Source organism: Herpailurus yagouaroundi, unplaced genomic scaffold, assembly GCF_014898765.1.
Source record: "Herpailurus yagouaroundi ecotype Mexico unplaced genomic scaffold, PumYag 205, whole genome shotgun sequence".
NCBI classification, from domain to species: domain Eukaryota; kingdom Metazoa; phylum Chordata; class Mammalia; order Carnivora; family Felidae; genus Herpailurus; species Herpailurus yagouaroundi.
In genome coordinates this window covers 12,684,748-12,702,374 of record NW_024412436.1, presented here as the reverse complement: position 1 = coordinate 12,702,374, position 17,627 = coordinate 12,684,748, and the positions used below count along the sequence as shown (strand labels likewise).

Below are 17,627 nucleotides of genomic sequence, written 5' to 3'. Positions count from 1 at the left end.
GGGAGGGGGAGAGGGAGAGGGAGAGGGAGGGGGAGAGGGAGAGGGAGAGGGAGAGGGAGAGGGAGAGGGAGAGGGAGAGGGAGAGGGAGAGGGAGAGAGAGAGAGAGAGAGAGAGAAATTGAGACTCCCAAGCGCTGTCAGCACAGAGCCCGATCCCGATGCAGGGCTCAATCTCATGAGATTGTGACAAAAATATAAAATGATGGTGAGATTGTGAGCCGACACTCAACTGACTGAGCCACCCAGGTACCCCTTTTGCTAATTATTTTGAGTACAGAGGAATTCTGATTTTTGTAAACTGATCTTTTATTTGAGAAATACCAAATTATCTTATTAGTATACGTATTTTGCCTGTTGTTTCTGGAGATTTTTATTTGTAGGTGACCTATAAATACAGATGTATCTCTTCCCTTCCAATCCTGTTAACTCATTTCTACTTATTTTCTTAATGTGCTGGCCAGGAACTCCAGTAACATGAAAAGCTGTAACAGCATAAAGCATGTTTGCTTTGTTCCTGACCTTAAGTGGCACGCATCTGAACTTTTCCCATTAAAAGTCTGCTTTAGGTTTTGGCACATACCCTTCATCAAATTAAAGACATTCCCTTTATTATTTTGAGTTTTTATAACAGGTATGTATTAACGTAATGCTTTTCTTTTTTTTTTTTTTAAGTTGACTTATTTATTGAGAGAGAGAGACAGAGAGACAGAGAGACAGAGAGACAGAGAGAGGGAGAGAAAATGAATCCCAAGCAGGTTCCTCACTGTCAGCACAGAGCCCGACACAGGATTGTGACCTGAGCTGAAACCAAGAGTCAGACACTTAACCAGCTGAGGCACCCAGGCTCCCCTTAATGCTTCTTCTAAAACTGAAATAATCACGAGCCATGATCCAACAAGTTTTAAGTATATTAACTTTTGTAAAGAACCAATTTGGGGATGTGATAATACCACTCTCTATTGAACAGATTTCCAGCCTTGCTTTCATTATTTCTTTCCTTCTTGTTTACCTTGTGATTCTTTTTCCAACTTCCTGAATTAAAATTTGGCTGATTAATGACCGTATTAGTTTGCTGAGGCTGCCCTAACAAGGTAGCTGGGTAGCTTAAACAACAGAAGTGTGTTTTCTCTTACAGTTCTGGAGAATTGGAAGTCCAAGATCGAGGGGACGAGGTCGGTTACTTCCAAGCGTCAGGAAGGATCTGTTCCAGGCCTCTCTCCTCGGCTTGACGTGCCATTTCCTCCCTGTATCTTCCATCATCTTCCCTCTGTCCAAGACTCGTCCCATTTCCCCTTCTTATGAGGAGAGCCATGGAAGTACAGTAGGGCCCACACTAATGACCTCATTTCCACGTAGTTACCTCCATAAAGACTCCTCTGTTTCCAAACAGAGTCACATTCTGAGGTACTAGAGGTGGGGACTTCCGCGTATGAATGCTTTTGAGGTTTTCTGAGGGCCTGGGGGGAGAGCCACAGTTCAGCCCGTAGCAGTTTCCTGTTTCCTGGTAAATGTATTATAAGCTATAAATCTCTCTTTAAGTATCTCACAGATTTTGAAATGCAGCATTTCCATTCATGTCTAATTACTCTGTAATTTCCCTTATGATCTATACTTTTAAGTATACAAGCATGGGTCATTTTTAGCGGACTGATATTAATTTCTCTATTTTATTAACGTCAGAGATACCGTCTGCATAATAGTGATATTTTGGGAAGTTACTGAGGCAGCCCTTCTCGTCTAGAACATGGTAAAGTTTAAGAATGATCCGCATGGGCTGGAAAAGAATGTGCATTCCCTGCTGGATACAGAGTTCTTTATGTTATCTGTTAGGTTCACGATCAACACGTCGCCAACACGCCGTGTGTCTCATCCCAGGGGCAATGAAGGTGAACATGGGTTCACGGGAAGCAGGCGCCAGGACTGGACACAGTTAACCGCGGGCTCGGGGTCTCCACAGCCCCGGCAAACCCAGGATCCAAACCCCAGAGCGCGGCGGCCCCAGCCACCCTTCCACGGCAGGGGTGCTGCCTGCGAAAGCACACCCCGCTCTGCACCCCTGCGGAGGAACGGTTCAGCCTCCACAACAGGGACGTTGGCTGAGTGGACTGCAGGAGCCTTTCCCGGATAGACTGAAGCTGCCTCAGAGAGTGCGGTCAGCTAAGAAAATGAGTCTGCCTAAAAACCTGGGCCGTCCAGAAATGGGCCAAACTATCTCAACATCCCAAAGACATCATCAACAGAATTCCAGGGTCTCTTCCCGGTTGGCTGGGCCACGAAAACCATTTCTGACCCTGCGAATGCCAACGTGGAGACAGATGCCTGATGAAAACCGGTCCCCCGTTGTGCGGTCCGGGGATGACTGCACGGGGCCTTCCTCCCAGAGCCTGGAATTTCAGGACCAAGAAAGGCCTGGCCTCTGATGGCCTCATTATGATTCCCACGTGGGCTACAGACCTCCAGCCCCCTCCCCCCAAGCGAGCACTATCTCAGCGGCCCTCAGTCACCAGCGGGCGGAGACGGAGACACTCCCAAGCGCAGTGGGCTCACGGCTACACTCCTTCCCATGGAGGGAGAAGCAGCCACCCGAGAACAGTGATGGCCGCTGGTTTTACCAGAGGGCCCAGCAGAGGGAGCCCTCCCTGTGCACGACGACTCCGGTGGTCCAAATCTGAAGTTCAACCGGGCACCCGCAAAATACAGGGAGGCCACGCCAATGGCATCCCGGGCTGGACAGTGGAGAAGGCCACCCCCCGCTGGGGCCACGCCCAGGAAACAGCGGGGTGACGGCTGCTCCTCAAATCCTCCGAGAAGAGGCCACTGTGAAATCCATCGGAGGCTGTGGAACCCCGGGGCCCGGTCAGGAGCACAAAAACACGGTGGCCTGCCGGAGCCCGGCTTTGTTGTGGTTTGTTCTCATTTGTTCATAAGGCTGGGTGGGCAAAAGGAGAGCACGGCAGTAGCAACTCCTTTTATTCCTTCAGTTCCGGTAAGACTGAAGGTCTGGATAGTGGCTGGCGAGCTCCGGGGCCTGAAAGACTAGACCGGGCCACGCCCTGCGTGTACTATTGAAGATGACCTTTTCTGGCTTCATCAGAGCTCCCACACGGAAAACGCCAGACCCTGGGTACCCGCAGCCTCCTCCGCGGGCGGATCCTTGCCGCTGACAGGCACCGAGCGAGCCCTTGCCATTTCCCGGTAAGGACCTGCGGGGCACGCACGGTGCCTGCGCCTCCAGATCCCGCTACAAGCACATCCCAATGCCTCCCCGGGAGCAGCTCCAGAGAGCAAACCTGAGGGACCTGAAGGGTGTGACTTCAGGTTTTCCAAAGGGATGGGAAATAAAATTCCTAACAATGATTGAAATTCCTGCATGTATTCAGTACCTCTTACCAAATAGTTACTTTCTAGATTTGGAATAAGAAGAGACATGCCAGCCCCTTAAATGAGGAAAGCCCTGGGGTGCCTGGGGGGCTCAGTCGATTGAGCATCGGACTTCGGCTCAGGTCATGATCTCGCGGTCTGTGAGTTCGATCCCCGTGTGGGGCTCCGTGCTGACAGCAGCTCTGAGCCTGGAGCCTGCTTCATATTCTGTGTCTCCCTCTCTCTCTGCGCCTCCCCACCCCTCCCCTCCCCTCCCATCCCCTTCTCTCTCTCTCTCTCGAAATAAAAAACATTAAAAACATTAATAAAAAAATTAATGAGGAAAGACACTTTGTCCGGGAGTCCCTAAATCTGTTGAACCTTCCATTGTGGATACCCTCTCTGTTCTCTTCTGTGGCATGTTTTGTTTTGTTTTTGTTTTAAACAGAAGTTTTATTTGCAATGAACCTGATCATGTGAATGAACAACTCTAACACTGGCTAGAACTGCTGTGCTAGCTGCGGAACATAAATCCCAACAGAATAGCGTGAACAAAACAAAAGTAGGTGGGTCCCTACTAGATACAGATTTGACTGCCTCTAACCCCTTCGTGAAACTAGGCTGGGAGAAACCAGTTGTTACCATTTTTAAAAATCACTGCTTTACTCTCCCAATCGTTTTAACGCAGAATGGAATAAATACGCCACTAACAAGTTCTACCTTCAGAAAATCAAGACTTCTATTCTTGACTTGCCAATTCCTGAGAAGGGAGTTAAAAGCTCTATTTTAAACTACTGCAAGTTTTTAGATTCTCCTATGCAAATTTTATCTGTCGTTACTGTATATATTTTAAAGCTAATTTGTTAGATGAACGTGTATTCCACGATAATTACAGCTTCTTTTAAAAATTATTTTATAACATTTATAACCAATTATCACATATATAAGGAAAACAAAAGACATGTGGAGTTCAACACAGGCATAAGGTTAACAACGTATAAAAACCAAGATCAAGAAACAGAATGCTGCAGCAACCAAGAAACCACCCACACGCCTCCCCCCCTTCCCACTCTACATCGTTACCCTGACTTTTGTGATGAAATCAGATCATCTGCATTCTTTCCTGTGTTGCCTCCTTCAACTCCACATATGGTCAGGTTTCAAACAAGGTCATTCTAGCCTCATGAGTTGGGCAGTGGTCCCTCTTTTTCTAACTTTTGGGGAAGTTAATATGTAGAATTACTTCTTCCTTAAGTTATTCACAGAACTTACAGGTTAATTTACCCCAACCTGGAAGAATTTTTAATGATTTTTTAAATAGATAATAAATTCATAAATAATTCATGATTCAATAAATAGGTAGTGCTTCACAAATCAGAACAAAACTGTTTCCGCTTAGAAGTGTCCCACTCCAGTCAGTGTCTCCCTGCACCCCGTTCCCTCTTGTCCCTGTACTTTACGATAATACGAGCATGGATCATAATATTTTAACGGAAAAATTTGTTTTCAACAAAAAAATAGCACTCTATAGCTATGATCCTGTGTCCTGTTTTACTTACTTTACAATACATCCTGGAGACCTCCGCGCAGGGGCACAGAGAACTCTGTCTTTACCGCGGCTGCAGTGTTCCAGGGTGTGGATAAACCATAGTTTATTTGACCTACTTTGGACACTTGTGTTATATTTGTCTCTTTTGTACACTTAAAAATTTGATCCATTTGTAGTTTGTCCTGATCTAGAATATGAATTTTGGGGTGCCTGGGTGGCTCAGTCAGTTGAGCGTCCGACTGCGGCTCAGGTCATAATCCCCCGGTTTGTGGGTTCCAGCCCCACGTCGGGCTCTGTGCTGACAGCTCAGAGCCTGGAGTCTGCTTCAGATTCTCTCTCTCTCTCTGTCCCTCCCCTGCTCATGCTCTGTCTCTCTCTGTCTCAATAATGAATAAACATTAAGAAAAAATTTTAGAATATGAATTTTAACTGGATCCACAAATGGGACTCTCCCAATCGGCTATCCTGTGGTCTCAAAGACCATGTATTAAAAACTCTCTTTTACACTAACTGGAGACACTGCCTTTAGTTAATATTACATTACTGCATGGATTTGAGCCTATTTCTGGACTTCATGTGCTATTTCTTGAGGCTTTGTAACGTGTTAATACACGGCAGGTCCATCACTGCTCCATTTTTCACAAGTTTTTCTGTTTATTCTTCTTTTTAAAGTTTATTATGAGAGAGACAGAGAGAGAGAACATACGAGCAGGGGAGGGACAAAGAGAGGAGAGAGAGAGAATCCCAAGCAGGATCCGTGCTGTCAGGACAGAAACCACTGTGGGGCTCGATCCCATGAACCGTGAGATCACTGACCTGGGCCGAAATCAAGAGTCGGACGCTTAACTGACGGAGCCACCCAGGCGCCCATTTTCTGTTGATTCTTAATTACTTTCTTGTATAAACTGAAGAATCAGTCTAGTAATTAGCATATGTATTGAAATTATTTAATCTATTAATTTAGAGATAATTAACATTTTTATAATGTGGCAATCGTATTTTTCTCTTCCATTATTTTCCAACTGTGGTTGTTTATACATATAAAAGTTCATGACTTGTGTAGATGTATAATTATTGTTGAACTAACCCTTTAATTTATAGTAGCTTTCAGCATTATCTTGAAGCTCTTAGATATATTTTTTAGATCTATAATAACCTATTTGCAAACTGATGTTCTAAAACTCTTCCTTTTCAATTCTTATGCCCAAGTAATAAAGGCTTTTTGGCAAAAATTAAACATGTGTCTGGGTCATTCCAATTCATATGTGTTTGACTCTATGGGCAATTCATGTGATTCGGCTTTCTGGTTTGTGCGGTAGCAGAAAGGTAGAAGAAAGAGAGCAAGAGCAGAACAAGGATGAGGCAAACAGAAAACAAAAAAAAAATGACACACCTACATATATACTTGTATAACATATTTATAAATATTCATTCAGGTGGTCTAAACCAAGGCTTCAACAAACTATGGCCTCAAGGTCAACTATATTCCAATACCTGTCTTATAAATAAAGGTTTATATGAACACAGCCAAATCCATTCATGTACAAACTGCCCAGGGCTATACTCACATTACAGGGACAGAGCAGGGTACTTGCCCAAACCAAACGGACGGTACAATCTAAAATATTTACCGTCTGGCAGTTCATAGAAGAAGTCTGTTGACCCACGGTTCTAAAGAGCCGGACTGAAGCTCAGAAATTACCTGAATGTGTACAAGATGCAAAACCTAACTATATGCCATCCATAAGAGATTCACTTTATATACAAAGGCAAAAAAAAAAAAAAAAAAAAGCTCAAACCTTAAGAAAGCTATATTAACATGAGACACACCAGACAAGAAATAATTACGTTGCAAAAAGGAAAAGTCCATAATGATAAAAGGGTTGATGTGTCAAAAATACGTAAAAATTGAGAAGTTATATGCCCCTTTGAAGAGTTTCAAAATGTATGAAGAGGAGGAACAGACATACCCACAATTGCATTTGAAGATTCTAATAGCCCTCTCTCAAAAGAACTAAACAAAACTCACCATATTATGGAAGATTTTGTCGACAGCATCAACTCTCTTGACCTGACACGTATAAAAGACTACAAGCAACAAATGTAGAATAAAAATTATTTTCATGTGCACATGAAGTTTTCAGAGATAAGCCATATTTTGACCACAGAATGAATTTCAATAAACCTCAAAAGTACTGAAAATTTAGAGTATGTCTGACCATAATAAAATAACTTCGATATCAATAAGATAACTCATACGGCCCCAAAATTATTAAAAGTAAATGCTACACTGAATAACTCAATCAAAAAAGATATCAAAGATAAATAGTATTTTGATATGAAGAATGAAAATATAACATCAAGGTATGTGGGAAGCACTTAATCCTTCTCAGGAGGAAATTTATAGTTCTAACGTGTAAGTTGGAATGGAAAAGAATCAAAGATCTAGGATTTTACCTTGAGAAACTAGAAAAAAGTTGAGCAAATTAAACCCAAAGAAAGTATTAGGAAAGAAATAGCAAAGGTAAAAACATTAAAGTTAAAAAGTGACAAAATATAGACAATTCACAAACCTCAAGTAGCTTTGTTCAAAATTAATAACACTAAAAAACCTCTAAACATGACTGCCATGAAAACCAAAACTTACTGAAGCTGACCCAAGGTAAAATAGAAAACTGAATAGCTCTGTAACCATCCAGAAACTAAATTAGTAGGATTATATTCCCCACAAAAACAAAAAAATTCCAGATGGTTTCACTGGTAAATTATCAAACATTTGGGGGGGGGGGGGACCAAATATACAAAAAATATTTTTTTAAAAAAAGCAAAAACAAAAACTCCTTCAATTCATTTTTAAGTCCAGCATAATATTAACATCAAAACTTGACACAGACATTATAAAAAGGAAATTACAGGTGAACACTCTCCATGAATTATAGATATGAAAATAGTTAAGAAAATACTAAGGAACTACTGAATAGGGCAACATCTCAAAAGAATAGTAAGTCATGATCAACTGGAATTTATCCCAGAGGTTACTTTAATATTTGAAAAATCAATCATATACCAAAGGTATAATCCGTGAAAGAAATAATTGATAAGCTAGACTTCGCCAAAATTAAAAACTTCTGCTCTGTGACAGACACTGACCTGGGAGAAAATATTGGCAAAAGACACACGATAAAGGACTGTTATCCAAAATAAACAAAGAACTCTTAAAATTCAACTTGAGGAAGACAAACCAACCCATTAAAAAATGGGCCAAAGGTGCTCACAGACGTCTCACCAAAGAAGATACACAAATAAGCCTGTGGAAAGATGCTCCACAGCACACTGGGGACTGCAAGTTAAAACAACCATGAGATACAGCTACACACCTGTTAGAATGACCAAAATCTAGGGGCGCCTGGGTGGCGCAGTCGGTTAAGCGTTCGACTTCAACCAGGTCACGATCTCACGGTCCGTGAGTTCGAGCCCCGCGTCAGGCTCTGGGCTGATGGCTCAGAGCCTGGAGCCTGTTTCCGATTCTGTGTCTCCCTCTCTCTCTGCCCCTCCCCCGTTCATGCTCTGTCTCTCTCTGTCGCAAAAATAAATAAATGTTGAAAAAAAAATTAAAAAAAAAAAAAAAGAATGACCAAAATCTAAAGCACTGAACGCCCCAAATGCTGACAAGGATATGGAGGCTACAAGAACTCTCATTCATTCCTGGTGAAAACGCAAAATGGCACCAGCCACTTTGGAAAGCCTTCTGGCAGTTTCTTACAAAACTTTAATAATACTTTTATGTCAGTCAATCCAGGCATCATGCTCTTTGGTATCTGCCCAAAAGAAATGAAAACTTATGTCCATACAATAACCTGCATGTGGGTATTTATGGCAGCTGTATTCATAATTGCCAAAAGTTGGACACAACCAAGATGTCTTTCAGCAGGCAAATGGATAAATAAAAACGGTGGCATATTTGGACAACAGTATGTCATTCAGCACCAAAGAGAAATGAGCGATCAAAAGCCATAAAAAGACATGAAGGGAACTTAAATGAACATGGAAGAAGGCACTCTGAAAAGGCTACATCCTGTATAATTCCAACTATCAGACATTCTGGAAAAGGCAAGACTGTAGAGACGGTAAAAAGATTGGTGACAGAGGATGAGGGGAGGGAGGACGATAAACAGAGCAGAGGATTTTTAAGGCAGTGAAACCATTCATGCGACACTACGTGGTGGGTATGTGTCTTTATACATTTGTTCAAACCCAGACAATGGGCAGCACCAAGAGCGAACCCTAATGTAAACTGTGGACCTTGGGTGATGACGATGTGTCACTGCAGATTCACAGACTACACACAATGTATCACTGGAGTGCAGGATGCTGACAGTGGGCGAGGCTGTGCACATGTCAGTGCGGGGTACATGGGAACTCCCTGTACTTTCCACTCAATTTTGCTATGAACCTAAAACTGCACTAAAAATTGGTCTATTTTTAAAAAGCCAATCAAATAACTAACCGTACTAACAGAATAAAAGGGAGAATCTATATGATAATTTCACCAGATGCCAGAGAAGCATATGACAAAATTCAGCACCCATTAGTCATTAAATTTTTTAAACTCTCAGCAAACTAGTAATAGAAGACAGTATCTTCAATCGGTTAAAAGGCACCTCCACCAACACCTACCATTAACGCCATACTTAGGCAGTGAAATGCCAAATCCTTTCCCCCAAAGCTCAGGAATAGGTGTCTCAGGACACCTATTCAGTATTTTCCTTGGGATCTGAACTAGTGCAATAAGTCAAGATAAAGAAATAGAAGGTAGAAAGTCTGGAAAATAATAAGGAAATTGTCCCTAGTCTCAGACAAGGTGATTGTTTACAAGAAAATCTAAGAAAACAGCAATTAAAACAATAAAAAACTGTCCAAAAAATAGTAAGTGAATTGAGGAAATCACGTCAGATACAAAAGTCACTGATGTATCTACATATTAGCAGCATTCTAGCTAAACATAAAAATTTTCAGGGCGCCTGGGTGGCGCAGTCGGTTAAGCGTCCGACTTCAGCCAGGTCACGATCTCACGGTCCGTGAGTTCGAGCCCCGCGTCGGGCTCTGGGCTGATGGCTCGGAGCCTGGAGCCTGTTTCCGATTCTGTGTCTCCCTCTCTCTCTGCCCCTCCCCCGTTCATGCTCTGTCTCTCTCTGTCCCAAAAATAAATTAAAAAACGTTGAAAAAAAAATTTAAAAAAAAATTTTCAGTCTCATCTACCATAGCATCAAAAAACATAATATACTTAATAAATTTAACAGAGTATGAACAAAACTGTATACTAACATAATAAGACAATCCTAAGAAAAATTAAAATACACCTTAAAAAAAACAAGAGAAATACCCTGTTTATGAACTAGTAAACTCAACATTAGTTATATGTCAGTTCTACCAAAACTGATCTATAATTGAATATGAACCCATGTTCAATGATGAGTAGGCATTTACAGAAACTGACACAGATTTTAGAATGTATGCAATACGGCAACAATCCTAGAAGAGCTAAAACAATTTTGAAAGAGAACAACGTAGAAGGACTTACCCTCAGACTTCGCTACATGCTCTCAACTTTTCAGTGTAAAGCTAGAGGGATCAAAATCAAGATAGTATGAGACTGGCATAGGACAGACAGAGAGATCAATGAAACAGAATAGGAAAAGCAGAAAAAGATCAAGATTTATATGGTCAACTGATATTTCTGACAAAGGTGCTGAAGTAATTCAATAGGGGGAAAACAGCTTTTTTCACTAAATGGTGCGGAAACAACCGACTATCCATTAGGAAATAAATGAACCTCAATCCTTAGCTCACGTGACACGTGAACTCATTCAAAATAAATCACCAAACTACACATCATAAGAGCTAAAGTTATAAAACTTTCAGGAAAAAACAGAAATATCTTTGCGACTTGGGTACGAACCCAAATTTCTCAGAAAGTACATAGAAAACAATAACCACGGGAGAAAAAAATTCATAATTATAGCATCAAAATTGAAAACTTCTGCTCATAAAAACATTTTTCAGAAAATTAACAGGCAAGCCACACAGCCTGTGAGAAAATACTGACAAAACATCTATCTGACAAAGGACTTTTACAAATGTAAAATATAATGAACTCCTAGAACTCAATAATGAAAATACAAATACCTCAATTTTTAAAAATGAGCAAAACATGTGAACACATACTTCACGAAGAAGATAGAAGAATGGTGAATAAGCCACAGAAACACCTATAACAATGCTATTTAAGACCATGAGTGACTATTACACACCCACTAGACTAACAACAAAAAAGTATTGGTGAGAACCACGGAACACGATAGGAATGTAAAATGGTATAACCTCCTTAGAAAAAAATGTGCCAGGTTCTTTTAAATTTAAACATACACCTACCAATAACAGAGAAGTTCCAGTAGCAGGTTTTGTCCAAAGAAGAGAGAAATGTATTTCCATAAATACTTGTACAATAATATGCGTGTCGGCTCTATTCCTAATAGCCAAAAACTAGAAACAGCCCAAATGCTCATCAACAGAAGAATGGATAAATTGTAATATAGTAATAAAATAATATGTTAATCGGCAATAAGAAGAGAATATTCATACATTCGATCACAAGGATGGATCTCATCAGACATATTCTGAGCAAAAGAATTTGTACACCAAAAAGTACCTATGGTATGATTCCATTTACGTGAAATTTTCAAAAACCCAAAACTAATCCAGTGAAAATTTAGAACAGTGGTTGCCACTTGGAAGCTATGGGAAAGTGACAGGAAAGGGAGCTTGCTAGGAAGATGGAAATATTCTGTATCTTCAATAAGGGTAAATCTATCTATCTCTCAAAACTCACAGCATTATATGTATATATAATTAGTGTACTTCAACATGTATAAAATTTACCTCAGAAGAGCTAGATAACCAAAAAAAAAAAAAAAAATTACACTCCTAGTCTCAATGGCTTCACTAGTTTTCAAAGAAATAATACTAATCCTCTACAAACTCTTTCAAAAAAACTGAGAAAGCAAGAACACTTCCCAAATTGTCTTATGAGTTAGGTATACCATTCCAAAATTAACAAGATAGGTAAATTAAAGGCCAATCTTTCTCGTGCACATAAAACAAAAAACTGCTAAACAAAATATTAGCAAACCAACCCAACTTACATATATAAAAATGATACATCAGGAACAACTGAACTTATACAATAATGCAGTACTGATACCTTTAAAAACTAACCAATATAATCCCAACAGTAACCAAATAAAGAAGTTAAATCATATCATCAAAACACATATAGAAAAAGCTTTTGATAAAAGTTAACTCCTATGCATGGCAAAAACTCTCAACAGACTAGGACTATAAAGAAAACTTCCTTAACCTGAAAAAGAGTTAACAGTACAAACAAAAAAGCTGTAGCAAACTTCAAACCCAATAGTAAAATACTGCACACTTCCTCCTGAAATCACAAATCAGGTAAAAATTCTATTTTCACCACTTGCATTCAACATTTTCTGGAAGGTCCTCTCCACTGCAATAATACAAGATAAAGAAATAAAAGGCATAAGGATTGGGAAGAAAGAAAACAAAAGCTGTCATTATTTAGAAATATGATTATGAAAAATTAAAAAAACTTACATATAAACTAAATTAATATGTCAAGATCCTTATATACAAGATGAATATACAAAAATCAATTGTATTTCTATTCTAGCAACAGTTATTAGCAAACAGAATTCTACAAAAACCCCATCCACAAACACCAAACACTCATAAATAAATGTATAAAACCCACAAAGAATAAAATGAACCTTGACCTGCACCTCAAGAAATACAAAATAATCGATACCAGATGGATCAAAAACTGAAATATAAAAGATATTTTTAAAGATTATAGAAGATGACACAAGAAAATGTCTAAATGACCTTGAGTTTAGAAAAAAAAAGAACACAAAAAGGGCTGATCAATAAAGAAAAGTTTAATTAACTGGTCTTCACTAAACCTAAGAACTTCTCTTCAATAAAAAATCCATATGGAGAGGGAAAAGCCAAGCCACAGGAAGGAAGAGATATTTTATTTAATACACACACAATTATCTCCAACAAAGGACGTAAATCCTGAATATATACCAGTAAGTCCAACAACCCACTCCCAATTCCCCAACCTCAGAATGTGCACTTCATGGAAAAAAAAACAAAAATCTAAGTTATATAAAGTGATATGAAAATGGGCTTAACTTATAGAATTTGTAAAGAAATCTTAACTTAAAGAAAATGTAAAATAAAATCATAATTCAGTGTTACTATTCATTCACCAAAAAAAAAAAAAAAAAAATTACCAAGTATTGGTGAGGCTGTAACGCAACTGAGACCTTAATATGTTGTTGGCAGGTGTACTGGTAAAAATGATAAATGGGTAACCACTTGGGAAATTATCTGGCACTATCTACTAAGCCTGAATATGCCCACCCAGTGAGCCAGCAATTCCACTCCTAAGTTTACATCCAACACAAATGAGTGTCTTGCCTCCCAAAAGACATGTACAAGAACATTCATAACAACATTAATAACGTGGCCATAAACCATCAACCACTTGAATCCCCACAACATTAGTATGAATAAATAACTTGTGGTATATTTATACAAAGGAGTACTATGAACCAATACAAACAAAGATGAATAACACAAGCATAATCTTGAGCAAAATAAGTCACAAACAAGGACATATATTAGAATTCCATTAATATAAAATTCAAAAACAGGTAAAATAAGTCTACGGTGATAAAGTCAGCAGAGATGGTTAATATGGAGGTACTTACTCACATAGAGGAGGCAATGCATGCCTATCTTGGTCTGCATAATGGTGACACAAGTTCATGCAAATGCAAAAATCCACTGAGTTAGGCATGCATATAACTCAATTTTTAAAAAATTTTAAGACCTTAAAATAAACATATTTTCAGACAAATAAAAGCAGACAGTTTATCATCAAACATGATGAAATACTAAAAAGAATTTTTAAGCCAAAATGAAATGGTATCAAAGGGAAGTATGTGAATGTAAAGTATGTGACTATGAAGAGCAAGAGAAAATGTAAATGTATGAATAAGCCCATGTGAACAGGGACAGTAATTTTTAAGGTTTTTAAATATATGTAGAACTAAAAACATAACAGCAATGACAAAAAAGGTAGAAGTCAGGTAAATGAGAATCGGCAAAACACAAATTTACCAAGGACACATTGGCAATCTCTAGGGAAACCAACAAAAAGTAAAACTAAGAAATTAATAAATGAGAGAAAAAATAATTTAAAATACCCCATTAATCCAGGAATTGGGAGACACATAATACAGAATGGGCAAGACAAATATAGAAAAAAAATTACAGTACGTAGTGTATTTACACTAAATATCAACTGACTATATACTCCAACTAAAAGACAAGAGATCATCAGAGTGGATTAAAAAACAAAAACTGGGGTGCCTGGCTGGCTCAGCTGGTACAGAATGCGACTCTTGATCTCAAGGTCATGAGTTTGAGCCCCACACTGGGGGTAGAGTTTACTTTAAAAAACAAAACAAAAACTATATTCTACTTAACAGTAAACATACATAAGATTCTAAAAAGCTAAAACTAGGGGCGCCTGGGTGGCGCAGTCGGTTAAGCGTCCGACTTCAGCCAGGTCATGATCTCGCGGTCCGGGAGTTCGAGCCCCGCATCAGGCTCTGGGCTGATGGCTCAGAGCCTGGAGCCTGTTTCCGATTCTGTGTCTCCCTCTCTCTCTGCCCCTCCCCCGTTCATGCTCTGTCTCTCTCTGTCCCAAAAATAAATAAACGTTGGAAAAAAAAATTTTTAAAAAGCTAAAACTACAAGGAAGCAATAAGATATTTAATGTAAATGCTAATAAAACGAGCTGAAATCATTCTACTGATGTCAAATTAAGGACAATTTAACTCCAAAAGCATTACTTAGAGATGACAAGGATCATTCCACTATGATAAAAGAGTTAATCACCAGGAAGATATAACTTTCTATTTGTTATCAGTGAAAACTGAAAGAAAGAAAATAAAGAATAAATAAGGAAATGACAGATCAAGCAGAGAAAATAATGAAGTAAGGATGTGGAAGATTTAAACAAGGTTAATGAATTTAACCTAATTAGTATTTCTAGAGCAATGCACAGCAAATTTCTAAAGACTGAAATCACACAGGGGCGCCTGGGTGGCTCAGTCAGTTAAGTGGCCACCTTCAGCTCAGGTCATGATCTCGCGGTCCGTGAGTTCGAGCCCTGCGTCGGGCTCTGTGCTGACTGACAGCTCAGAGCCTGGAGCCTGTTTCAGATTCTGTGTCTCCCTCTCTCTGATCCTCCCCCGTTCATGCTCTGTCTCTCTCTGTCTCAAAAATAAATAAACGTTAAAAAAAAAAATTTAAGACTGAAATCACACAGTAACTGTTATGGAATTACACTGCAACTCAATAACAGAAATATAACTACAAAACCCTCTAAATATTTAGAAATTGAGCAACAAACTTCTAAAGTAATAAATTTTTAAAAACCACACAAATAGTGGAAATTTACAATCATACTGGAAATCACACTGTATTTTGAGCAAAATAACAATGAAAACATGACATGATAAAACTTATCAGCTGTAGCGAAAGCTACTTAGAGGAAGATGTATAGCCTTAAATACACATATGGAAAGAAGGGCTACACATCAATGCTGTAAGTATCTATCTCCAAAAGCTATGAAAAGGATAGCAAGTTAAAACCAAAGAGAATAGAAGGAAGAAAATATTAAGAGCAGAAATTTTTGAAACAGAAATCGAATCTACAACAGAAAAATTCAAAAGGCAAAGGTTAATTCATTGAAAAAATAATAAAACCGATAAAGCTCTAGCATGACAAATGAAAAAAGTAACAGGTAAAAATAATCAATAGAGTATTAAGTGTGAAAATTACATGACATGGATGGGCTCAATCCAAACTAGTCTGATTTCCACTACAGATATTCAATACATAATCTCAAACAGTGTCACCAGCAACCTCGAGGGCCCACGGTTTGACAAGTGAAATCTTCTACGCATGTAAAGAAAAAATAATAACAATCTTCCCAAACTCTACCAGAGAATGGTAAAAGAGGGAAAAGCTCCCTCTTTTTATGAGGCCAGCATAATCAAAACACCAACATGTGATGAGGATTTTAAGTAGGAAAATTACAGGCCAATTTCTCTCAAAGATCCTAAGCACGTACACATGTTCACAGAGCAAACCAAGAGCAAGGAAACATAAAAAGGGTAATACAAAGTTGGGCTTAGGTTAGAAATGCCAGGTTAGTTTAACATTTGAAAATAAACTGGGGTAATTCAATACATTAACAGAGCAAGAGAGAAAAGCCTTAAGTGTCTCAAAAGATGCTGATAAAACATCTTAAAATCCAACACAATCCATAATTGAAAAAGTAAAATTAGCTAGGTTACTAGGTGCAAAATTCAATTATATTTCTAACTATTAGCAAAAAAAAAAACCCTAGAAAATGAAATCTAACAATTCTAATTAAAATAACAAAGAATGTCACATTCCTTCATTGATTGGCTGACCTAGTGTTAAGATGTCAATTATCCACAAATTGATGTCTAAAGAAGTTATTTTTTTTTTAAGGGTATTCCTTTATTTGGGGGGGGGGGGCACGAGCAGGAGAGGGGCAGAGAGAGAGAATCCCAAGCAGGCTCCACGCTGTCAGCGCAAAGCCCAATGGGAGGCTCTGTCTCATGAACCGAGAGATCATGACCTGAGCCAAATGCAGAGTCAGAGCTTAACCGACTGAGCCACCCGGGTGCCCCTACAAACTGATCTCTAGTTTCAGTGTAATCCTAATCAAAATTCAAGCAGATGTATGGGTATGGATTTTTAAGAGTAATTCTGAAATTGAAATACTCACTGTAAAATTACATGAAAATATAAAGGGCCAGAGGAGGAGAGGGAGGATGTTGGAGGATATACACTACCAGATACGGAAACTTCTTAATCTAGAGTAACGTAAACCAAGTGTGGCAGTGGCACGACGAGAGACAAATAAGCCGTTGGAGGAGAAGAGAGTCCAGAAGCATCCTCAACCTTACATTGACATATGAAGAAGAAAAATATCTTGGAAAAAAATTCTACGCAGAAATATTTCATTCAAAACTCTAATATATTTTCTGATCAATTGTATCAATTACGACAGCAAGGAAATCATACTTGAGTTAAACTGCCTCACAGACTGTATAAAATCGCTTCCAAACCAAGTAGCAGAACTTTTATAAAAACTCTCTTTCTTACCTCTCCAAAAGCTCCTCGACCAATCACCTTCAATATCTCAAAGTCTTCTCTATGTAGACGCATCTGTTTCACTTTAGAAGTAAATGGTTTGGCTGAAACAAAAGAGCAACATTAGTCACTTTCTTAATGAAATGTGATGCAAATTAGGTACATATAATGGTATTTCTTAAACAACAAAAATTCAAGTTATGATTAAGAATGAAGTCAAAGTGTTTTATAAGCCCATCACACTATATTGAGAATAGATTTAATATCCATAAGAAAACAATTTCCCTTATTTCTTTTCCTTTTTTTAATGTTTATTTTTGAGAGAGACAGAGCATGAGCAGGAGAGGGGCAGAGAGAGGGAGACCCCGAATC

General features: G+C 38.9%; 1 protein-coding gene across 9 annotated transcripts in view; it reads right to left on the bottom strand.

Annotated features, from left to right (window-relative positions):
• CDC42BPA (CDC42 binding protein kinase alpha) overlaps nucleotides 1-17,380 on the bottom strand; it is a 247,697-nt gene extending 230,317 nt beyond the window's left edge. For all 9 annotated transcript variants that reach the window (XM_040451888.1, XM_040451895.1, XM_040451889.1 and 6 more), the window contains exon 1: nucleotides 17,268-17,380. In XM_040451888.1, the coding sequence (XP_040307822.1) occupies nucleotides 17,268-17,330 (63 nt within the window). In that variant the 5' untranslated portion in view covers nucleotides 17,331-17,380. The remainder of the gene's footprint in view (nucleotides 1-17,267) is intronic.
• Nucleotides 17,381-17,627: the final 247 nt, after the last annotated feature.